The sequence below is a fragment of the Nelumbo lutea genome, chromosome 1, assembly GCF_056320005.1.
Source record: "Nelumbo lutea isolate HS-2025 chromosome 1, American lotus-T2T, whole genome shotgun sequence".
Classification (NCBI taxonomy): domain Eukaryota; kingdom Viridiplantae; phylum Streptophyta; class Magnoliopsida; order Proteales; family Nelumbonaceae; genus Nelumbo; species Nelumbo lutea.
Window position 1 is genome coordinate 110505940 of NC_142684.1, and position 26263 is coordinate 110532202.

Below are 26263 nucleotides of genomic sequence, written 5' to 3' on the forward strand. Positions count from 1 at the left end.
CAGCAGTGCAGACCACATTATTGTTCTACATCTCTACAAATTTTTAGTGTCCCATTGAACTTCTTCTCTACAAATTTTTAGTGTCCCATTGAACTTCTTTGTCTTGGTTATCCTTTGTTTGACATTACTCCCAGGGTCTTTTGTAATATAGCATATGTTCACATCTCTCCCAAGATAGATCCTTGAGTTCCAAAGTGCATTTTATTGGGGTATTCTCCTACTCAGTAAGGGTATAAATGTTATCATCTTGCATCTCAAAAGAATTGGGCTCTATGTATGTACCTTTATTTGAATCTACTCCCTTATTCGCTTTTAAGGGAACCTCTCTTCGGAGGGAATAGTCTACTAGCTAATAGAGCTCAGTAGTTTACCCATTTTGTTCCTATCCAACCTTATTTCTTTGACTACAATGTACTTATGACTCCTAAAGACAAGGGTGAGATATAAACAAAAAAGGCTGCAAGTTTATTTTGGGAGGAAGAAATCACCAAGTGGACAACCACCACCCCAAGAAGCTCCCTTGGACTCAATAATTCACCTGGTCCTTCTGGTGCTCCTATTTTAGTTGATCTAACTATTCCTACTCATTTCAATGTTTCCATTCCTTATAACCATGATTTTCCTAAACTCTTGTATACAACTCTTTTTTCATAATTAATAAATCTTGATTGTTTTCAATCAGAAATTAGTAAATCTTAATTGTTACAGGTCAAAAGAACGTTGGCATCATATAAGGACTAAGGATTTTTTAAATAAAGCCTTGGTTGAGTAAACCACCCACCTACCTTTTCAGCTTGCATGCTCAATACTAGGAAAAATGGACTCCAAGTTTCCAACACAAATGGCATTGGACATCCCTTAATGGTGCAAGCTCATTAGGTTGTTCTTTAGGAGTCATCTTTGTTGAGAATGCTTTGGCAGTGGTGTTTTTAGTCTTTTCCTCATCCTTTTGTATTTTTGCACCCAAGTAAGGGCTTTCTTGTAATTTTCTTTCCTTAAATATAAATATCAAGTTTGAGGGTGTGAACAGTAACACACAACTCTTAGAAAACCATCTAATAAAATCTCTAGATTGACAATATGTTAAAAATCATCTTTGATCTCTAGAAAGGATGTGTTGTCTAGCAATATCAAATTCAGGGTTCAATCCAGCCAAGAACTCAAAGACCCTATTCTACTCTACCAACTTCTGATAAGTTGTTGCAGTCTTTGTACTCTCCCAAACCACACTAAGTGATCTCTCCTGCAAAAGTGTTTTCAACATGGAGAAATATATAGAAAGAGGCTTATCTCCTTGTTTTGTATTAATCACCTAATTCCTCAACTGATAGGCCCTGACCAATGTTTTAAAACATGGAGGCATGACGGGAGGCGTTCCACTACCTAGAGGTGTGAGGAGTAGTTCAGAACGCAAGAGGCATAAGCCTCCCGAACACAAGGAGGCTTTACGCCTCCTTAAGAGGAGGGGGGTTAGGAGGAGGATGAAGAGGAAGGGGGATCTCATTTTTTTCTTTATTTTTAATAAAAATCTTTTATATTAAGAAGAATAAAGATGCATAACATTAGTTGAAAGGGGGGTCTTTCCTTTCCTTTTTTTTTCTCTTTTATATCAGATGTGCATGATGCGTACGCCTCTAGCACGCCTCATGAAAAAAGCGCAAGAGGCATACGCCTCAGAGGTGTCAGCGCTTCTGGCATACGCCTCAGGGCGTTTTGGGAGCGCCTCCAAGCGTACGCCTCCCACGCTTTTTAAAACACTAGCCCTGACCACATTCTGTTTTTGAGAATAGGTCTCAATCACTCCATCCCAAATCTCGTTTGTTGTATTTTTCTACAAAAAATTCTTCCCAATATGTGGTAACATTGAATTACACAACCCATCACCATGTAATTTTCATGTACCCATCGGGAGGAATCTGTATCAGGTTTCTTCTCAACCTAGCAAGGTATTCCAGTTTCCCATGAGATCCAATAGCCATCTTGGCTAATTGTGCCCACTCTAAATAGTTTGTACCATCTAACTTAACTGTGGCAATGATCCTAAGTCCAAAAGATTCTCCAGAGACTGCTCTACCCAATCCCACGTCATTAGTTGAGCTCCGCTCAGTGCTCCTGCCCTCCATAAATCACAGAATAGATTAGAAAAACAATTATAGGTGAGAAAAAAATAAATTTATCTCCTTCAGAGGCCTCGATCCCCCTTCTAGTACTCAGAAACATCCTGCCACCAATATTCTCGTCTTTGTGGGAGCAAGTAGAAAGAAGAGAAAATGTTGCCGCTCCCTACAAAGACCTTAGAAATCACTGAAACTTGAACCACCCCCTTTAGAAATCACCAAGAAAACTAAGAAATCCAGATCACCCCTTCCCAGGTCAAAATTGAAGAGTCCTATTGCAATCAGGATTCTTCCCCTTTCTCCAGTTCTTCTTGATTTTGGTGATCAACCCTATATCTACCACAAAGGGTTCTAGATCCACCAAAAAATCCAAAAATTGGCACTTTTGAGGTCTTTGATCAGTCTTCAGACTCATCATGCAGTCGGCTGATCTATGGCTGCATAATGGGAGCACAGAAAAGGCTCAAAACCTGCTCTGATACCAAGTAGAAATCTGCAGAAACAAAAAAATAAAAAAAAATAAAAAAAAAACTGTAGAAAAGATGAAGGAAGGAAGTGTTCTTGACAGAAGAGAGAAGAAGAAGAATAGAGAAAAGAATGAGAGAGCAATCAGTTCTGGCTGCCCCCTCTCATTATTATTTATACTTAAGGTAAAAAACAGGTATAATGACAAGTATGCCCTTATATAGTGGCTGAACACAAAAACTCAATAAAGAACTTAAAAAGGCACTCCAAAAGACTCCAAAGGGTCCCAGCAAGTGTGTTGTGGTCCCCACAATCTATCTAAACAAATAATCAATAAAATTAACTCATAAATCTACACAAAATCCTCAACAGTTATCTCCTAGCAATAATAAAGGATGTAAACAAAACAGAACAAAGTATCTTCTTTTGTAAATTATATCAGAAATTATTATGTTGCACTGTTACAACATATAAATTTCCAAACCTTTTGTCCAAGCAAAGAAAGTGAATCAAGACTTATTTCTGCTTCTGAGAAATTAGCACTGATTTTAAACCAACTTCTTAATTATATCAACAGGATAGTATGCTAATGCTGATCCTAGCACAAGTTTACAAAATGCAGAACACAACGCAGATCAGTAAAGTCATTATATATGGACAAACATTATACTCAAAGGATGTGAAAATTCCAAATTCATGTTTTAGTACAGGCAATGAGAAAAAATAGCAGCTTCTCTGTCAAGAATATCATTTATCCTTAAAAAGAATATATAAAATGTATTAAAAGAATACTGCGCTGAGGCATACTTATTTAATTCTTCAGTCTTCAGCATTCCATTTCTATCAATGACATCTCTGCTGCCATAATTTGAGTTTCCAAAATTATGTCTTTGTTCAGCACTTCTAGCCAAGCGGTACAAGCTATCTCTTATACACAGCTTTGTCCTAATATCCAACTGAATTTACACAAGTTTATCCGAGTCAGTGCCAAGTTTATGTCAAGCAGAATTACAGAAATCGTAGATTCACTGGTAACATTAGTAATAAAAAAAGGACAGAAAAACGTTTATGGATTGTAAATATGAATCTTATATACATATGTCATGCTTTCCAAAACCATAGCTTCTAATTCACTGGTCCTATCACATTTGCCCAATCACCATGGTCATCTCTAACCATAAAGAAATGTGGAACAAGAATTTGAAGCAGTAATGCAATCTGACCTTGCACTTGCAACTTATTCACCAAGGAAAGTGTGAATTCAGCAATATTGTTTTTCCTTTCTAATAATCTGAATTAACAATAAAAGAGTCAGCAGAATTCAGATTCATTAGGCGCATTCCTTTCTCTTAGGTTCACACCATGAATACAACTACTCCCATTATCATATGACAGCAGCTTAGTTTGGGACTTACAGGACCAATAAAACAGTTTGGGCCCCATAACTTGTGATGAGTCCCATATTTATAAAATCAATGTCTGAGCTTCCCTTAGTGAAACCCATCCGGTTGTGGGGTCCAACCTGAATATGCAACACATTGTGAGTAAACGCTCCCCTAGATTTTAGCTACCACTCCAGCAACTCCAAACCCAAGAGTACACCCCTCATTTCCTTGTATATTAGCATTTCCTTTAATTTCCATGTATGCATGACCATATACATGCGTAAGCACAGAAACGTGTCTAGATGATTTTCCTAATGTTTTCTGAAGACAATTTTGTATTAAGAATAATTCTAAGAAACTATTGTACCTGTCCCATAACATATTGAAGCTGTTGAAAACTAGTTTCATCTACTGATACTTCATTTGGCAATGCAGAGCTCATGCAAGAGCTTTCTTGTACAGTTGAAGAATCTACTTCTACTGGTAAAAGTTCTTTACTCACTCCTTCAACTTCACTATTACCTCCAACTTCATCTTGAATCCATTGCATGTACCTCTGGGAGGTGATTTGATCAGTAAATGAAGACTGCTGCACTGATTCCTCATGCTGAGTATCTCTAACTAATGTGTCCTCTACTTGATGTTGCAGATGAAGTTTATCCATCTTTTCCTCCGATTTAATAGCTGGAGCCTTTGGTGAAGTATCACTAGATCCTTCCATAGGCTGGGCATGATCTGATACATAAGAAGACAACTTTGAAGAAAGAGAAGGAAAACTTCTGTTCTACAATTTAATACTGGATGTCATTTATGAGACTGGGATTTGATGTGATTCATGAAAAGGATGAGCATACTCACGGGGCAAAAAAGGAGTGGATGTATGCAAGTAACTCAAAAAATCAGGTTTCATATCTTGCTTTGGTTCTAGACCGTCTGGAGAATGAAAATTCTCTGTAGCTGAGGGCACAGATAGTGGAGGTTTTACATTCATAAGTTGGTTTTGCTGCTTTGGATGCTTGCTTTGCAAAGTAATCTGCCATAGGATCATACATAAGTATGAAAATAGTAAATATAAAACAATCACGTTCAGATAACTTCCATATCAGATATGGATCAAAGTGGTTAAGATGACAAGATATAAAAACCAATGCTTCATATTTTAAAACAGATGTAAAGCTGGTGCAATGACCAAGCATTTCTGTCAATATACCATAGATATATCATAAGTAAAGTGATATAGAAAGAAGCATGGTTTCCATTTCTGTACAAGTGCTGTATATCTGTCATGAAAACTTCTGTGGATTACAATGGTAAGTCCTTGTTCTTTAGTGCATGCCATCATGAATTGATTGGTAAATAAAGATCTGTAACTATAGACTCATAATAAAGTAAAGAAGAAATAGAAATCATGCAATTTTCCTGTATTAGTTTGTTGATATACCATCATGCCAGTTGAATTCTTGGTTTTAGTGACAGATGAAATTTTGTCCTCTGCTCCATTAATCCCATTTCCCTGAAAACATAAAGCAAAGACCACTAGCACAAACACTTTTTGGAGAAAAAAAATACAAATGAAGAGAAAAGGTAAACCTTGTGAAACAAATAAAATGCATAATCATATTGAACCATGTGATGACATGTAGCATTATGTGTTTTTTCTCAGTAACCTGTCCCCTGCGCATGTTTTCATCCCTATTCTCAGCATTTGTACCCTACCAATCAATATATGATGAATGATCTAGAGTACCAGGGTCCCCAGCACGTACTGCCTGAACACTTGTTTCATAATTATTGGGATTATCAGAATCAGTAATCAAAGAACTGGGAGTGTCAGGCTTAAATTTTGGATCAGGTTGATGATGTTTTGATATACTTTTCACTTCACTTGATTCTAAATATGAAGATTTGAAGCCTGCCTTTGGGGGATCTCCAGAGCTGTCAATGGCATGAGAAGAAGAAGAAAACCATGACATTTCATCACCATTACCAGGATTCCTTTGCCCAAATGTAGAATCACAGCTTCTGCAAGACAAATACAAGAATGAATGAAGGCACTGTACATCAGAAAGAAACATTGTTGTTAATTATCTTTGCACATAAAATTCACAATGTTAGAAATATATCATTTTATTGATATTGGGCAAGGCAAGGAGGGACAAGTAGTTAAGTATTTGGTTTTGCCACCAGGTAAGATTGTTTCTAATGATTTAGGTTATCCCAAGGTGCAAAAGAGATGCCAAAACAGGACAGGTAGGCATGCAACCGTGTAAATCTGGTAAATAGAACTTCAGCATGGAGAACAAAAGACAAATTCTTTGTAATTACCTAAACATTTGGTCAACATCCTCAAAATTGCCAATGTCAGGCCACCCATAATACAAAAGGTCACCATTCTCCTTATCCTCATTTTCATTTCTGAAAAACTCAAGGTCACTGCCTGCTGGAGAAATATCACCAAGTGGGAAGTGGCACAAGCTGCCATCCATTCCAGAACTTCTACTGCCAAGCATTGGATCATCTGCACAGAGCCCATTGTCAATTGAATCCACGTTGCAGTTATTGAAGCAGTTACCAAGTATCTTGGTGTCATCAGAAGTTAAACTTGTCACTTTATTAATGGAACCAGTGTCACATGAAGCATGAAATACACCATCAGGTGTGCAAGACCATGAACCCCTTTCCAACATTGGATTCTTTCCATCCTTTAGAATCGAAAATCTTTCCTTCTTTTTTTCTCGAATAGCATCCTCAGAAATATACTTGCTATCTGCATTCTTTGTTAAGGCACTTGCTGTTTCAAGGCGTGGCTTCTTGTGGCAATCAGCTTCAGGTGCACAATCATCCAGTTGTCCATCACTAGGTTGAGGCACTATATGATCATCACCTCCACCAAGTTCATCCCAAACAATATCTTCAAGCTGTAAAACCAATTAGAGCATTTAGCTAATAAGAAACATATATGTACTATAAAATTAACAAATCATAATTAAAGAAGAAAAAAGAGTAATAAACTTGAGAAACAAGAGTTGATGTCATAGTGTGAAAGAAAGCAAACCTTATTGATCACAATGGACATTTAAGATCATATTCATCGCAATAATCATTACTGAGGCAATTTATATCAACAAAATAACAATAAAATCTTGAAGAAAGCATTTAGCAACCAATAAGGTTCAATGTAGAGATAAAAATAAAAAGCTAAGATGCCTTTAGGTAAATGAGCCATTTTTCTATGCTCTTTTTCTAATTTTTTAGTTTTTCATGTAGGAGATGAAAATAGCAAGCTATGGCACCATTCAGGAAGCTAGTTTTTTCTTGGATACATACCCAAATCTCAAATTCAGACATGCTCCTTATTTCAAAGATATTTACAAAAACTAATGAGAACAAAGGAGGCTTACTAACAATTCTCTGTTTTAAAATACACTACAAACATAATTAAAATGTCAATAAAATAGTGTTAACACAACATTCCTTGTGTCAGGTAAAGCCAATGATCAAATTACTATTAGTACTGAAGGGAGAATCAGTAACCCAATTTTAAATGTATATTGTGGATAAAGACAAGGATATCTAGATAAACTAGTGATGTACATCACACTGTAGAAGAGCCTCTGGAGTGTGAAGATTAGAAGAAAGCGAATCAGATGGATGGAAAGAGGACCTCATCTTCAAGAAGACATAACTTTCAATCCCAACATAGGCTCAGGATCCACAATGTATCAATGAAATGAACAGGCTTCAGGGAGTGAGTCAGTGAGATCAATGAAGATTTGGCTAGTAAGGAGCTATGCTACAAGGATACCTGTACAAGTGTGCCACATCATGTAGTATAGATAGTTCATTTTTTTTGTGTAAAATTCGTATCTGATACTGTATCCAGCCATGTCCTTGCCATTTCCAGGTAACATGGGTTAGGAGTAACTTGAGAAGGATGCCAACCTGATCAAGGTTTAAAATGTTGATATTGGTGGATGACAGTTTAAATACTTTGTTGTTGTTCCTGGAGGAAGATGTTTGCGGTTCAATGACAGGGATTCAAGCAGCAGTTCCCTCCCCCTCCCCCTCCCCAGTTTGTACTTCACACAAGGTCTTGATAGATTCAAGAATTTTTAAGGAAGTTGCACAGGGTACATCTAATCCAACAGGCAAACCCTCCCTTGGAACGCAGCCTGCTCAGAGTATCTGTTTAGAGGGCCAAAGTTCATTACTGTCGCTCCACGCAGAGTCACCGATTAGGGGGTAATCTTCAAAGGTAGCTTCGGCTGCATTGATTAACACAGACTTGGTTGAACCTAGCCAACTTCCAAAGATCAATCAGACAGGGGGACCAGGCCTATATTCAACACCTCTGTTAGCAACTTTTACTCCTATTCCATCTCTTCCAGTTCCCCTTGATTCAGGTACATCTGTTGTTTTGTTTTCTGGTACTAACAAGGGTCCTATGCCTGAAACAGGTACTTTGGCTTCTCAACCAGAAGAAATAGTCAAGGGAGGGGAAAGTGGGACCACGGTTAAGGGTTGTGGAGAAATAGAGGGGGAGATTTTCTTGAAAAGGACGCAGGAAGAAGAGTTAGAGAGAATCTAGGAGCAGATTTGTGCTCTCTTGGAGGAATATAAACAGAAAGAAGAGCAAATGGAGGTCACCCCTACAAAATTTGAACAGAAGAAGGAAAATAGAGTGTCTGAGGAGTGTTGGGATAGATAAAAGTAGGGAAAAAAAAAAAAAGATCAAAGGTGGAGAGACCAATCTCAGATATTGAGGGTGATACTGAATTTGGTGGTCAAGGGGAAAGAAGGAAAGGTCCTAAGTAAATTTGGGTTGGGGTGCTTGGGAGGGTATCTTTTCCATTCTTTCCTGATGAAAATCATAAGCTGGAATTTGAGGGGTTTAGGAAGTGCAAGGAAGAGAAGATTAATAAAGGAGATGCTTAGAAGAGAAAGGCTGGGCATTGTAATGCTACAAGAGACCAAATTAGAAGGGCTGGACAGAAGATGGGCTAGAAGTGTTTGGAATTCAAGAGAGATTAATTTGGTTTCAACTCCCTCTTGGGGAGCTTCAAGGGGTATAATCACCTTGTGGAAAGAAGATGTTGTAGAAGCAGTTGAGGAATTAGTAGGTAACTTCTCTGTGTCTCTGAACTTCAAGATGGTGGAGGGTGGTTTTACTTGGCTGCTAACTGTTAAGTCCTAAATTTTGCTGGACTGGGAATATGTTTTTAAGCTACTCCCAATTACAGCTTAAAAAAAAAAAAGAAAAAGAAAAATGGGCTTTCTTTCAAAACTAGCTTTTTAAGCCCAGTCAGTCCTACGGATGGGCTGAAATGATTTAGGAAAAAAAGGGGCCTGCAGTCCAGTTTAGTGAACAGCAGGCCCTAAGTTAATTGGGCCTTATTTGTAATGCAATAAGCATTTAATGGGCCTGTAGTAGAGCCCATTTAATTAAGTGAGGGGGACACATGCCACCCTAGGGGAGAGAGTTATTTTCCCTCCTCCAACATTTTAAGTGGGGGGACACTTGTCACCTCAGGAAGGAATTCTATAACACGGGAGGAGTATGAGAAACTTCATCTATCATCTACTTCCAATGGTACAGCGACCCTTGCCAGATCAGGTATTACGTGACTAGTTTCTCAGTCCAAACCATCCACATAGACTATTGACTCTAGAGCCTCAAACCATATGACTGGGTCTCCAAATGTGTTTTCTTTCCTTCCCCCCTCTTCCACATCACAATCTGTTACTTTGGCCGATGGTACTACTTAGTTTCTAGTACTGGTAATCTGACTCTCGATTCAAATTTACCATTACCCTTTATTCTTTATGTTCCTAAATTCCCCTTCATCTCATGTTTGTTAGTAATTTAACCAAGGCATTGAATTGTTTTGTTTCCTTTTTTCCTTCTCATTGTATGTTTCAGGACCTCAAGATGGGGAGGATGATCGATCGCAGGCATGAAGTTGGAGGATTGTACCATCTGGATGGTGGTGGCACAAAAAGGCACTACATTCTTCCCAATCTCCATTTCAATGGCATTGTTGGCTAGGTCATCCTTCATTTCCAGTGCTCAAGAAGTTAGTCTCATCACTACGGTCCATTTCTCAATTACAGTGTGAGTCGTGTCATTATAATAAGCATTATGTGTCCTTTGTTCTAGAGATGATGCAAGAGCATCTAGTTCATTTGAGTTGGTACGTTTTGATGTTTGGAGTCCTAGTAGAGTCGAGTCATATAACGGGTTCAAGTATTTTTTGATGATTATTCAAGGATGACATGGATTTATTTAATGAAAACTTGTTCTGAATTTGCCTCATATTTCTTGTCCTTTACATGCTGAAATTCAAAATCAATTTAGTGTTTCTATTAAAGTGTTTCGCTCAAACAATGCAAAAGAATACTTTGAAAGTCATCTACGGTCATTCCTTGATTCTCATGGCATTATTCATGAATCTTCTTGTTCACACACCACAACAAAACGGTGTGGCTGAACAGGAGTAGACATTTATTGGAAATGGCTTTTGCTTTGTTGTTTCAAATGTCTAATTCTAAAATCTTCTAGAGTTATGCAGTTCTCTTGTTTCTTAACTAATCATATGCCCTCATCACTTCTTGGTGGAGTTTATCCCTTCTTTTTTTTTCTGTCTACTCCACCCTTCTCACTTTCCCCTAATGTGTTTGGTTGTGTCTATTTTGTTCACTAGTTAGGACCCGAAATGGATAAGCTTGATCCCAAAGCCTTAAAGTGTATTTTCTGAGATACTCCCGTACTAATAAAAGTTACAAGTGCTATCATCCTCAGCTCTATAAGTCATTAGTACTCCATGATGTGATATGTTTTGAGATTGTGCGTTTTGTTCTAGTACTAAGTCCTCTCGTACATCTTCTTTACTTCTCCTTGTTGCCTCAATGGATGTTGTTATTCCAATATGTAGTCATAATGATGCAAGAGAAGTAGAACCACCTTCTAAGAGTGTGTATCAGAGGACCTTCAGGAATTGTTTATTCCACTCTAGCACCTACTTTGCCACCATTGACTAGTCCATCTGACCTTGATCTTTTCGTTGCACTTCAAAGGCAAGCATGCTTGTACTAATCACCCTATATCTCATTATGTTTCATTTGCACATCTATTTCCTACCTATAAGAGATTTGTGTCTCTATTGCCTTTTGTTTCTATCCCCATTCTCTCCAAGAAACTCTTGTTTCTCCTAACTAGAAGAAGGTGATGGATGATGAGTTTGTTTCTTTGGAATCTAATCAAACATGGGATCTTGTTACTTGGACTCCTGGGAAGTAGGTTGTAGGTTGCATGTGGATTTATATTGTGAAACACCATCTTGATGATAGTGTGGAATGGTACAAAGCTTGACTAGTTGCCAAAGGTTACACTCAATCATATGGAGTATGTGATCAGACCTGTAAAAAGCACAAAATAAATGGAGAAAAATCCTAGGAGAATCCCAGGACAAAGAGAAATAGAAGAGAAGAAAGAAAAGAAGATTGAGAATAGGAGTGCAACTTGGGCGGGCCCAGCCCGAAATTTTACACAGGCTGGGCTTGGATTTTTGGTGCTCAGGCCCAAGAAGTCAAACCTTTTTATTTTTTGGGTTGGGTCAAGCCTAGCCCTTAGGTAGCCCGAACCTGGCTCGAGCCTAGCCCAACTATATACATTTATACATACATATGTATATATATGTAAATGTTGCATACATATTTACATATATATACATACATATTTGTATATATAACATTTGTAACATATCTTTCATACATATATATATTTGCATAAATACATTTATATATGTATAATTTTAGAGTGGATTCATTGACCAACCCAAACCTAGCCCGGGCTCGAGCCCAACCTAAGTGCATCAAATTACAATGCAAGCTGGGCTTGGGTTGGAAAAATCAGGCTCGGTTCGGGCCCGAGACTTAAGCCTAAGTTTTAGGGCCAAGCCTGGGTTGACCATAAACCCGGCCCAACCCACCCAACTTGCACCCCTAATTGGGAAGAAAATAGGGCTAAAGATAGAAGAGTTTGAACCTAGAGTCTCAATTGCCGCCCACTTTATTTATGTCAATGAATATTTGAAATCACATTATTACCCTTGATTAAGTGAACTAAGAAAGAAACAATGAGAAACATAAATTATGACTTTCATCTGTGCACGATTTAAGCCTTTGGTGAAGAGGTCGGCTAGTTGATCTTCAAACTTCACATATGGGGTAATGATTTCTCCACTAACAACATTTGCCCTTATGAAGTGACAATCTACCTCTATGTGTTTAATCCTCTCATGATACACTGGATTGGAAGAAATATGAATAGCTTCCAGTTGTCACCAAACAACTAAATGGGAGTTGTAACCAAGACTGTTATTTCTTGTAATAATTGTTTTAGCCACACCAACTCACAAGTAGTGTTGGTCATAGCTCTATACTCGGCCTCATCACTAGTTCTAGCTACCACACTCGGCTTCTTACTCTTCGAAGTAATCAAGTTCCCTACCAAGAATGTGCAATACCTAGTTGTTGATTCCCCATCTATAATCAGTCCTACCCAATAAACATTTGTATAGCCCTCCAAGGAAAGTTCCCCTCCCTTCTTATACAACAATCCTTGACCTAGAGCATCCTTCAAGTAGTAGAGTACTTAAATAATACATTCCCAATGGGTCGCTTGGATTCTGCATAACTTGGCTCTAGTCCAACACTAAAGGAAATGTTTGGCCTTGTGATGGTTAGATAAATTAGTTTCTCTACTAATCTCCCGTATTGTCCAAGATAACAGGATCAACTAGAGGCTTCCCCTCACTATCAGACATCTTCACATTCAAATCTACAAGAGTATTCACTAATTTTGTTCCTAATAGGCCAGTTTCTTCCAACAAGTCAATCACATGCTTCCTTTGTGAGAGAGAGATTCCCTACTTCAACCTTGCTATTTCTATGCCTAAAACATATTTCAAGTGCCCCAACTCCTTAGTCTAGAACTAGTTTTGTAAAAATTGTTTAAGCTCTTCAATGCCATGTTCATCACTCCCTATAATAATAATGTCATCAGCATAGACTGCCAATACAATCTTTCCACAGGTAGTATCTCTACGTAGAGACTAGAGAGACTAGGCCAAATGGGTCCTAGTGCTTTATTTTTGTTATTATTGTTTCTTACATGTGTTTGTTTGATAATGGGCCTCATCCTTATGGGCCTGTTAATCTTTTTTATTTCTTTTAAGTGAGTTTATGAGTTGGCCGCCCACTTAAGGGCAGAACAGTAGTTATCTCTAATTAAGTAAGATCAATAAAAGATTAGAGAGTAAAGAGAGAAGACATCGAACTTCTTTCTCCTTTTCCCTTCTCCTCCATCTTCTTCCTTTTTCTTGTTGTTCTTGTTTATCTTCTCTTCTTTTCTTGCTGAAATATGAGTATTTTCAAGTTTATTGGATTGAACCACATCTCTCTACCAAACACAGAATCATCAACACTACATTGTTTCATCCCAAACTGCTGCACCACACTACTAAATCTCCCAAACCAGACCCTCAAAAATTGTTTCAACCTATAAAATGCTTTCTTTAATCTTCCTTCCTACCCCTGAGCAACATATCCAAGAGGTTGCTCCATATACACTTCCTCTTTGAGTTCTTCATCAAGGAAAGCATTTATTACATCCAATTGAAACAACATCTGATCAAAGTGAGCAGCCAGGAAAATAATCACATGGACAGAACCCATTTTAGCTACCAATGAAAAAGTATCAGTATAATCAACTTCATTAGTTTGTGTATACCCTTTTGCCACCAAGCATACTTTATACCTCTCCACACTACCATCTGTTCGATGTTCAATTGTATAAACCCACTAACAACCAACTGCTTTCTTCCCATGAGGAAGAGGAGTAAGGTCCCGAGTGTGATTAGACCGAAGAGCATGAAATTCATCATCCATTGCCTTCTTCCATTCTGGAGAGAGGAGAGCATCATGAACCTGGGAACAGACAGACAAAAAAAGAGAAACAAAATTCTGATATGATGGAGATAAATGTGCAAAGAACATAACGAGAAATGGGCCAATCCAAGCAAGTTTACATTTGCGAAAGGTCTAGGTCTAAAGGATCCGTTGACGGTGGAGTCAATAATGGCTAAGGCGAAGCTGGAGTAGAGTAATATATTATTCCACGAGGGTCATGAGTGTACACTCTATGAACTGGTGGTCAAATGGGCTCCTCAACAATAGGATCTAGTACAAGCACCTCCTCTACAAGAAGAGGGAGGGGAGGAGGGGATAAACTACTAGTAAAACATAACTCGGCTAAAGAAAAAAATAGAACATTCTCAAAACAAGGCGAATCTAGAAGAACAAAGGAACGACAAAGAGAAGGAAACCAAAGACATATAGAGGCAAAGGAAAAGGAGAATTGAGAAGGAAAGACGAGAGAAAGGAGTGCCACCACATTAAACTAATGAAGGCATACGGTTAATGAGGAAGCAAGAAGTAAGAAATATCATCACTCCAATATTTCTTAGGGACTGATATTTGAATCAAAAGTTCCCAAGCAAATATCAAGCAAATGCCTATTCTTCCATTCAGCCGCTCCATTTTGTTGTAGAGTAAAGGAGCAAGAAGATTGGTGTATAATGCCATGAGATTCAAAGAATGTACAAAACAGGCATTGTATATATTCTTTTGCATTACCAGAACGAAAATATTTAATGGAAACACCAAGTTGATTCTTCAACATAAAAAGAGAGAAAGATATCAAACACTCTTGTATGAGATTTCATTAAATAAATCCAGGTCATCCTTGAGAAATCATCTACAAAGGAGACAAAATACTTAAAACCATTATAAGACTCAACTGGACAAGGACCCCAGACATCTAAATGAACAAGTTTAAAAAAAAAAATCGACTCTATTAAATTCCCTTGGAGCAAAAGAACCACTACCATCTAGATATACAATCCTTCATCTTCATGTCTACCACCAATCGTCTTCATCGTCTCAAAATCCTGAAAAACACAATAAGAAGGGAAGAATGAAATGGAGCAATTCAAAGATTTTGTCAACTTACTAATAGACATAAGACTAAAAAGAAATTCAGGAACATATAACACAGAAGGAAAAATCAAATTAAAATGTAGACACATTACCGGTACCAAAAACAATAGATGCAGTACCATCAACTAGTGTAACAAACTGAGAGGTAAAGGGAGGAGATAAAGATACATACAAGTTTGAAGACACAATCATGTGATCTGAGGCCCTAAAGTCAATAATCCATGGCTTAGAAGAGGAAACAAGGCATGTTGTACTTGACTTTGCAAGAGTTGCAGTGCCAACGGAAGAAGAAGATAGATGGAGCTTTTCATACTTTTCTCAGGTAATAGAAACCCTTTCCTTCTCCATCGCAGTACCTAAAACAGTGAGTCATCACCTATAGTACCACCATCCTCTCCTATTGCAACATGGTTAGCTCAAGTAAATGGGGGGCCATGCAAATCATAATAGAAATTCACCATATGTCCTTCCCATCCACAATAACTACACTCTCTAACTATGCCACGACCACCAACACCAACACCATGACCTCTAATGCTCCCATCTCTACCACCAGCGCGACCTCCTCTCACTCCACGATCACCACCTCTAGGATTACCACCTCTAGTTACGGTAGGGTAGACTTCTCGAGTACTGGGGAGTTATCTATATGTGGGCTAATTACAATTCTGACTCTAGACAAAACTTCCGATAATGTGGATATATCACTACTTTCAGACCTCAACCCGAAGAGAAATCTAGCCACATACAGTTGATCTCTTTATTGTTGGTGCACCTTCAGATTATTTGAAAGAGGCTAATATGAATCCAGCTCATTGTGTAAACTCTAAACCAGCATAATATTCCTCCACATTCCTATCACCTTGTAATTGAAAATATTCTTGGTATAATTGATAAATTCTAGTCATATTATCCTGTCCAGAATAGAGTTGTGTGGCATGTTCCCAAATTTCTTTAGTATTGTCAACGAACATTAAGTTCATACTAATATGAGGTTTCATACTATTCCAAAGCAAGGTTCAAAGTATCGACACGTATCGGCCTGTATCGACCGATACATATTGTGTCGATGGCTTCCAGATACGCCCCTATAGGGGTTGTATCGAGTCAGCCACAAGTTCAGAGGGTAGTCGGGCCTTAAACCGGCCCCTCTGAACTAATTTCAAAAAAAAAATAAGTGAAACATAAAAAAAAGGCACCGACACAGGCTGATACGCCCTACCGGCGTATCGACCCGTATCGATATTTAGAACCTTGCTCCAGAGACATGTCATAATCTGTGCATTCTCTTGTATCCAATCATTATACCCTGCAGCCCAAGAATCTGGTTTATTTTGTTTAATATATTTCAGTTTACACCTAGTTGTCAAATTTACTTCAATTGATTTTGCCCATAGTATGTACTTTGTACCATTGAGTTTGACCAAAGTCATTTGGACAGTCATAAAATCTGGTTGCACCATCACACTTGTTTTACTTTCACTTCCAAAGCCTGCCATAGCTCAAGAAGTAGAGCTGGTATGCTATTTCAGCAATCCACACCCAAAGGCCAATACCCTCCAAAACAAAATTCACACAATAAATAATCAAGGGTAAAATGGCATCAAGAGGGTGATAGAAATACAAAGTTCTTCCATGCAATGGCCAATGCTAAGAGAAGGAAAAACTTCATTTCCAAACCGGAGATGGGAGATGAAGTTATTACATACCAGTGTGAGATAACACAGGCTTTTGTGGATCATTTCAAATCAATTTACAAGAGGCCTTTAGATGCAACTTTGTGGATTGAGGGTTAAAGAACTTGCCAATATTTAGTATTAGTAAATGGCACAGCTGTAGATTGCTTTCTAGCTGAATGAGGACTAACACAAGGAGATCCTCTCTCCCCTGTCCTCTTCACAATGATAGTGGATGTTCTGAGTAGAATCCTACTGAAGGCATACTTGAGAGGGCTAGTGAGAGGCTGGAGAGTGGGAAGAGAAGAGATACCAATTACCCGTCTGCAATTTGCAGATGATACTATTCTCTTTTGCGAAGGAGAGAACTTGAGTTGGATAAGGAATTTGAAACTCTCAGTGCAGCTGTTTGAAAAATTGTCAAACTCAAGGATAAATTTTGAAAAAGCTGCCTAGGTGGAATAAACATGCATGATGGGGAGATGGTAGAGTGTGCAAGCATTCTAGGCTGCAGTGTCATGTCGTAGACCCTCATCTATTTGGGGTTACCTCTTGGAGCAAATCCAAAAGAAGTGGGTTTTTGGAATCCAGTGCTAGAAAAATTCTCTAGGAAGTTGGCTAGTTGGAAGAAAGGATATTTGTCTCTAGGTGGCAGAATAACTTCGATTAAATAAACACTAGCTAACTTACATGTCTACCATTTGTCAGTCTTCAAAACTCCAGTGATTGTGAGCAAGAAATTGGAGGTGACAATGAGGGATTTCTTGTGGGAGCCAGAGGAGGAAAAGAGAGACCATAGAATAAGATGGGAAATAGTGTGCAGGGATAAGAATGTAGGAGGCTTGGGATTAGGGAATGTACAAAAAAGGAATATAGCATTGTTAGGAAAGTGGCTCTGGAGACTGCCTCAAGATAGGGACAAATTGTGGACAAAGGTGATAGTAAGTATTCATGGGCTCTTGGATAATGGATGGGATGTTGGTGTGTTACCTAGGGCAAACCGATCCTCACCTTGGAAAGCCATTAGTGCAATCTTGCCTCTCTTCCTTCCATCAGATACAACCTTTGTAATGGTAACAATGTTAAATTTTGGGAACATATCTAGCTAGTAGACTCTCCTTTAAAAGACCAATTTCCCTCTCTCTTTGCCCTCTCAAACTTTAAAAATGAGCCAATTTCTTTGTTCCTTGTCCCATCTCCACCTTCACTCGATGAGGTTAATTGGGGCTTGGGTTCCCGAAGGGGTATTCGAGACACAATTTCAATGTCTTCTTAGCCTCTTAAAGTTATTGGAAGAAGTTTTCATTGAACCTTCAAGACCTGGTAGCCGAATTTGGACTTGTACCCCATCGGAGTCCTTCTCATGTGCCTCCTTTAAAACTCTACTACAACCATCCTATACGGTTTGCCTCCTATTCCAGTAAAAGAGGTGTGGTGCAAAGCTGTTCCACCTAGGGTTGCTGCCTTTTGTTGGGAAGTGGCTCATGGAAAGATCAATCCTCTTGACCTACTCCAAAGAATGCAGCCAAATTGGTGTGTATCCCCTCGTTGGTGTGTGTTGTGTAAGGCTGATGGTGAGAGTTGCCTCCACCTTTTTATCTCTCGTTCCTTCATTATTTCTATTTGGGATTGGTGCTTTTCACTTTTTGGATGCAGGTGGAATCCTCCAGCGGATATTCAAAGCCTATTTGACACAACTACCTTTGGATGGCCAACAAAGAGAGGGAGGTTAATGTGAAACTGCATTAGAGCTGCTGTTCTTTGAACTGTTTGGGAAGAAAGAAATGCAAGAATCTTCACAGTTAAAGAAATGAACAAAAGTGATATCTTTGAAACAATCAAAGTTAAAGTGGTGCATTAGCTGAAATCCTTGACAGCCTTCTTCATGTGTCAACAAATGATCTAATGAGAAGTTGGAAGGAAGTAGCAGATTCTACAGCCCATAAGACAATTATCAATCACACTTGGTCACCTCCAAACAGAGGTTTTATCAAGCTTAACTTTGATGGTAGCAGCTTGGGGAATCCTGGACCATCAGGAATTGGGGGTATTTTTAGAGATGAGGAGGGCACTTTCATCGCTATGTTCTTGGGGCCAGTTGGAAAAGGAGACTCCCTGAGAGAAGAAGTGTTAGCAGTAGTAGAAGGCATTCAAAAGGCAAAGCAAATGAACATTCAAAAGCTATTTGTGGAAGGAGACTCCAAACTGGTGATTAGATGGTTACAAGATGTGGAGTCAAAACTGTGGTTTTTCAACAATGAAAGGAAGAAGATCAAGTGGCTAACCAGAGATATGGAAATAGTGGTTGGGTAGGTTAAGAGATCTGCTCATTCTGTAGCAGATGCCATAGATAAATAAGGGGTGGAGAGAGGTTCACTTTTCTGGGCACAACTGTAAGGGATCTAATTGTAGGGGAAGAGATAAGAGGTTTTATCTCTCACAGTCCGACTGTATTTAATGTGTTGTATCTTCCTTAATATTAATTAATAAAAGGTTGACTTATTGATCAAAAAAATCACCCAATAAATTCTGTTATTAGTCAAGCCTAGCCGCAATAGAGAAAAAAGCAAGAAAAAAACCTTCTAAAAGTTAACTAACCTCAACCACATCAATTGAAAACAAGAAACCTCATATTACCAAGTTGTTTCCTCTCACCATTCAACAGAAGAATCATAAACCCAAACAATTGCCCCGTACCATCCACAAACAGCCCCTCTTCGAACTACCAAATAGAGGGAATCTAGAACACCATCAATGACTCCACAAAAACTACAACTTGAGGCACAGAAGCCTCCTATCCCTTTGGGCAATCAGTCCTTGTAGGTTCTTCCTCCTTCCTTTAATGTATATCGAGAGAGACTTCTAGTCGAACATCTATAGGGCATCCTTCACAAAGCAGGTTGAGCACTTTGGCTCTAATACCATGTGATCAGACCTATAAAAACCACAAAATAAATGGAGAAAAATCCTAGGAGAATCCCGGGACAAAGAGAAATAGAAGAGAAGAAGATTGAGAAGGAAATAGGGCTGAAGATAGAAGAGTTCTAACCGAGAGTCTCAACTTCTGCCCACTTTATTATTTATGTTAATGAATATTCAAAATTACATTATTACCCTTGATTAAGTGAACTAAGAAAGAAACTATGAGAAACATAAATAAAATAGAAAAACACTAAAAAGACCCTACACTAAACACTATAATTTAACAGAGTAGATTATACTGAGACCTCCCCAGTGGCCAAGATGGTATCTGTCCATGTCATTATCTCCCTAGCCACTCATTTTGATTGGGCATTGTTTCAACTTGATGTTAACAATGTGATCTTGATGAAGTGCATATGGAGCAACCTCCAGGGTACGTTGCTCAGAGGGAGAAAGGTAAAGTGTGTCGGCACAAGAAAGCTATTTATGAGTTAAAACAGATACCATGAGCTTGGTTTAGTAGGTTAAGCAGTGTGGTAAAACAGTTCAGTTTAAAGTAGTGTAGTGTGCACCATTTAGTGTTTAGCAGAGACACACCAGCCAAGAAAATTATATTGGCAGTTTATGTTGATGATATAATCATTACAGGCAATGACAATGAGGGAATAAGGAGTTGATGCAGTTTTTGCGACAAAAATTTCAGACTAAGGATTTGGGACACTAGAAATATTTCTTGGGTATTGAAGTTACTAGATAGATTTGGAATCTCCCATTCCCAATGTAAGTATGTTCTAGACTTACTAGAGGAGACAGGATTATTAGGAGCTAAACCAGTTGACACACCTATTAATCCAAATGTGTGAAGATATTATATGGTGAGGCAGAGCCCTTGGATGATCAAGGGAGGTACAGGACAGTAGTTGGCAAGCTCATACCTCACCATTATGAGACTAGACATTTCATTCAGTATGGGTGTGCTTAGTCAGTTCATGCAACATCCCATAACCAGCCACTGGGAAGCAGTTATAACGGTATTGAGGTATGTGAAAGGTGCTCCTGACTAAGGGTTGTTATATAAGAAGGGAGGTTAGTTGCCCCTAGAAGAGTATTCAAATGCAAACTAGGCAAGGTCCAACATAGACAGAAGGTTACCAAGGTTACTACAACTTCCTTGGGGGAAATTTAATTTCTTGGAAAAGCAAGAATCAAAATATAGTTGCTAGAATTAGTGTATAAATGGCTTATACTACTTGTGAGTTGGTGTGGTTAAAGAACTTGTTGCAGGAAATTGGGAATTTGGGATAGATGTACCCTCTCCTATGAAGTTGTTTTGTGATAAGAAAACTGCCATCCACATATCCACTAATCCAGTATTCCATGAGAGGACCGTACACAGAAGTGGGCTGCCATTTTGTGAGAAAAAAGGTTGCAAGTGGAGAAGTTGTTACACCCTATGTAAAGTTAGAACCTTAGAAGATTAGTTAGCTGACCTCTTAACCAAAGGTGTAAATCATGCAAGAATGAATTCTATTTGTAGAAATTGGAGCTTTATGATATTTATGTTCCAACTTGAGGGGGAGTATTGAACTGTCGTTATTTACCCTCTTTTCTATTTATGGTTGGCAGGGGCATAGTTGGGATTTCATATTTTGTTATTCTTCTCTTATTTCTTAGTTAGGGTTAAAGTTATCAGTTGTTATTTATTAGTAAATCAACAAAAGTGGGTGGCAGTTAGAGAGACAAATGGACTTTCGATCTCTACTGCTTTTAGCCCTAGTTCTTCTCATACCTCTCTCTACCCTCTCTTTCAAGCTGAGACTTGTAGGGAAGATTGCTACTGGTGTCCCCTCTTATTTTATTCTAATTTTTATTTAATTTGAAGAACCATAAAGAAAAATATATATCAAAATAAACAGTTCAATGGGCACTACATTGGGGGCAAATAGTTAGAGACCCATTAGGTAAAACCTAACAAAGATGAAGATTGGTGTTTCAGGAGAAAATATCAAAATTTCAATCAAACATGTTATTTTCAGGAAATTTCAATATTGGCGTTCTAGAAGCTTTCAAAGTTCTGTTTTGTTTTGTAATGTCAATTTTAGGTGTTTCAAGGTCAATTAGGATGTTTGGGATCAAATTACGAGCTTTTATTATTTTTTGCAAAACCCGGTATTCTAGGAAAGTCAAGCTGGAAGTCTGGAGTGTATAAAAATAGCATTGTAATGGCACGGGTTTAACCTTTGAACGAAGTTTATGCTAATTCTTTGATCGCTTTCTCAAACTTATCTTGTGGATTCAAGAGTGCTATTAACTAGAACAATACAGCGATTTTGTTCTTCACCTTTTCACCCTACTGTTAAATAAATTACTTGGTATCAGTGCAAGGATTTCTTGGTTCAATGCCGAACAACAAATTGGGAACAAACAACTGTGTTGATGCTCACAGGATCAAACCATAATGAATGGCAACGTTTGAAGCACACCAACATGAAAACAAATAACTTATGCAGGAGATGCAAACAGCTATCACATAGTTGATGGAAGCCATAGAGCACAATCAAATTCATGATCACAAAAGGCCTCAAACCAGTTATGGGCTTCTTGGTCATCCTGTTCATAGAAATGCACCTAACGCTCAACATAAGCTACAAGCCCATGAGTAAGAATCAAGTGACAAGGAGATCGGTGAGGTCATCTGTTAACGGTCTTCTCTGATTTCGTATACAGCTTCAAAAGGAGTCATTTTGGCAGCATATTGATGAGTAGTGTGATACAACCGTTTTACTAGTGGCAGCCATTTGCTCCATGAGTGAGGTTGTAGGTTGGCAAAGCAACAAAGATATGTTTCAGGGGCTCAATTTAACACCTCCATCTAGTTATTGGTTTGGCAGTGATAAGCCGAATTCATACTTAGTTAAGTTCCCTAAGGTGAAACAACTCTTTGCAAGACTAGCTAGTGAAATAGTCTTCATAACTGATGATTGAAGTAGGCATTCTGCAGAGCTGAAAAATCCCATCCATGAAGACTCAGGCTAATCGGTGTTTTTTTTTTTTTTTTTTATCAACAACTCTGAAAAGATTTCATTAATTAGAAAACTTTAGGATACAACAAGAAGTTGTGAAAGAAGTCAGCTTTAGCAAGCTGACCCGGGACAGAATTACAAATGTGCCCAAAACATATGTGTTCTTTGAACCCCTTGCTTTGCTAAGCTATCTGCCAAACTGTTGGCAGATCTCCTAACCCATCCCACCTGGACTGACATGTTCCTTGACATCCATTTAAGTCTTCGGAATTCATTCTTCAACTGCCATGGCACTCCTTCCCCTTTCTGCAACCATTTTATCACAGTTTTTGTCTCCCTCAATGATCAATCTATTAATATCCAACTCTTTAGCCTTCTCAACCCCATATGCTGCAGCTAGAAACTCTGCCATTGCCACATCACCCTACTCCACAAGACCAGAGTACAGAGCAAATAATTTTTCCATTTTCATCTCTAATGCCCCCCCCACCCCCCAATGCCTGAAGGGTCTGGATTACCAACACAACTCCCACCATAGTTCAGAGTTTCTGGGAATCTTCTATATAGTGAGGTATTGTTGCTGTCTGCACAAGCTTTGACAATTGGCCAGCCATGTCACTGATTCGGGACCTTGCAAGCAATTACTCGGAGCAGCCACGAACTACCTCCAATTGGGCTGAGGATTTCTCTCCCAAAACCACCAGTACCATTCCACTACTCTCCCTTTGAACCAATACTAGCTACAAGAACCCAATGCTCCTCTTGCACTTTTTGAAGATCAAAATATTGATGATAAGGAGGAGCCAAGCATCAAGGTTAGCTTTGTTAAATCTAGGGATGTTAATCTTTAAGTTTCAAGGAAGGTTGGTTGGTAGGTCTGTCGGTGGAGCAGGTGCATCAGCTAACCATTGATGAGAATTACCTGTTTTTAACCAATGACTAGGCTCTTCCTAAGGGCTAAAGGAGCTCAACCTCTCTACGAACTTCGCCAGCCATTGGTGGACCTCCTGTTGACTCTTCTTCTAGGTATTCATCCTTGCTTCTAATCCCAATATCCCTCTGTTTGGTGGATCAAATGACTCTGATACCAAAATGTTAACGACCTCCTCTTATTGTGGCTTGGGTTGGATTTGGGTTGACTGTTGCCTCAGTGTAAGGGTCTTTGGGATGTGCCTCTCTCTCTCAGGTGATATCTTATCACCTTTCTTTTGTACTCTTTTTTCTTTTTAATAAAATCTTTTTTTCTGATTCTTCAAAAAAAATTGTTGAGAAAAGAGTTTAGGATTACCCCCAAGCTATTGCACCAAAGGGCATAACTCACAAAGGCCACAGTTTGGTCAAAAAATAGAGGTCTAAGATGATAATGATTTCATTAACAATAAAGTGAGTAAATATACATATATAGAAATATCATGACTCAGTTGTGGCAAACTCCAACATCTAATCATTATCGATGATTCCATAATCATGGGTGGTTTTGCAATGGTCGAATCATGCATGGAGATGACTCCGGTGGCATGCCAATCTATTCTTACAAGGGATGTTTCTGTAGTTGAATGGTGACAAATGTTCTTTGGCATCAAAGACCCATATCATCATCCTAGGAGGACAAGGAGATAATTGGCATTGAAAGGATTATGGATCTTAGAATTTCAAAGATTGCGTGATGAATGTGGATCTTCCAAATTTCACTGCTAGTTCTCGACTGCCTTCTAGAATCTGAGGTGTTTGTTGATTACATGGAGATTCAGAGAAGGAAAAAGTTAGGCTATAGAATACAAGCTTAGGAGTGGAACCTAAACTTGGTAGGAGCAACTACAACTTTCTGGAACATGCCGAGTTAAAGACACATACTGCTCATTGAAATGTGTTAGAGGCAATTTGTTATCATCATCCAATAACAAAATCCATATTATGCTCTTGTGATATTACTCCCAAGAGGTATTGATAGAAAAATTATTATTCCCAAGAGGTCTTTCCTATTTTTCCCACTTGTTAGTTGCAGACTTCACCCCAAAGCCCTATTATAAATAGGCTCCAAACCTTCCTACACCAAGTGTCAGATTAATGATGTTCCCTAGGACAAGAGGTGTTTGGAAGCATGGCTTGGTCTTTCTCATAACATACATGAGGCTTGAAAAAGTTCAGAAACAGAAATTGCAGAATCCATGAATGAATAAAAAGAAACGTGAAGTGATTGAGAAACCTGAACAATTATCTAGTAGGTTGGTAGTTCATTAAAAAATCAAAGAGTAGACCATAAAGACAAAGTAAAATACATGCAGATAACCAAGATGACCTCAGGATATGAACCTTGAGGACCAAAACTTTAATCCGAAATACTGCTAACCTCATCTTACAAGAAGGTTTTCTTTCCTGTGCTTTCTATTACTTATTCCCTTTTGGATGGATAAACTCACTATTTGCTGGATAGAATTCTTGTTAACTACAAGAACTATAAATGAGCTCTTCCATTTTACTGCTTCCAAAAATCATTAGAAAAAGCATAGTTTTATGACTGCTAATTAACTTGAGAACCAGATTAGCAAGTTCATAGCATGTAAAGCCTAAAGTACAAGATAACATGAAGCAAATCAAGTAAAACACAAATCTTACCTCGTATGTATTCCAGTCTGACATTTCGAGAGCCTCTATCCGGCACTGAAGACATGCATAACCCTTCGATCTGATCTCATGTTGCCAACAGATTAAAATGAAAAAGAAAAAAATCTTTGCAGTATCTTCAGTTGTGGAGTTGAACAACCCAAAAGAAAATTACTCTAAAATATCAAACCCTAACTTCGACCCCTAAAAATAAATAGCAGAGGCTCCAAAGAAGCAAAGCAATCTCTTCTCTGTTTTAACAGGTCATAAGGAAAACACCATTATATTCCATAAACGGCATGTTCGTGCTAAGTTTACCACAAAACCAAAAAGAAAAACATCTGCCGGGAAACCACCTTTCAAGCTAATAAAGTACAGCCCGATGACGACAGGAAAACCAGAACGCTTGCCCTTAGAAATCGCCGGAGATTAGTGGTAGCTTCTACTCGTCTCGAGCGGACTACGGAGTAATTATTTTTTATTTTCTCTAACCAGATGAATTAATAGAAGAGTGTCGTGCGCGCGACGACACGTGGCTATATCAAAACAATGGCGGCAGAAAGGACTGCCTAGAGAACTAGAAAAGAATACATATCAGGATTCGTGGTCCAGAAACACGGTATGGGATACGATCTGTTGCTTAAACGTTATTGGTCCACGTTTGCTTTTACTTTTTGTTTTCCGTGAAACGTTCAGTTAAATAACTCGTTAAATGAATTACGGACGGCAGAGTAGAACCCGTGAACGCACATGGTGTTTTTTTGAAGGTACATGGTGAACGCACATGGTGTTAGGTAGAAGGTACATTTACCGCTGCAATTAAGGTCACGGAAGCACCATCAAGTACTTTCGAGCAACATTTAGCTTCAACTCTTCAGCTCTTGAGTGGGCTTCGAAACTAATGATAATGATTTACACTAGTATTAAATACAGGGGGCATTCTGTTAATCCATTTTCCTTACTTTCCTGTGTTTGTAGTTAGGGGTCAGCATTATTTGGTTAAAAATTCGGTT

The 26263-nt window shown here is 38.5% G+C and overlaps 1 protein-coding gene across 11 annotated transcripts in view; it reads right to left on the reverse strand.

Annotated features, from left to right (window-relative positions):
* The window catches only part of LOC148876778 (protein LNK1-like), a 36388-nt gene extending 10547 nt beyond the window's left edge, over window positions 1-25841 (reverse strand). For 2 of the 11 annotated variants that reach the window (XM_088969522.1, XM_088969572.1), the window contains exons 1-7: window positions 25263-25814; window positions 6293-6885; window positions 5734-5989; window positions 5409-5480; window positions 4826-5000; window positions 4335-4702; window positions 3390-3538 (exon numbers count right to left, since the gene is read on the reverse strand). In XM_088969522.1, coding sequence (XP_088825648.1) covers window positions 3390-3538; window positions 4335-4702; window positions 4826-5000; window positions 5409-5480; window positions 5734-5989; window positions 6293-6885; window positions 25263-25286 — 1637 coding nt within the window. In that variant the 5' untranslated portion in view covers window positions 25287-25814. Of the gene's footprint in view, window positions 1-3389; window positions 3539-4334; window positions 4703-4825; window positions 5001-5408; window positions 5481-5733; window positions 5990-6292; window positions 6886-14913; window positions 14977-25262 lie in introns of all 11 variants that reach the window. The other 9 variants (XM_088969586.1, XM_088969546.1, XM_088969562.1 and 6 more) reach the window with 9 other exon arrangements.
* Window positions 25842-26263: the final 422 nt, after the last annotated feature.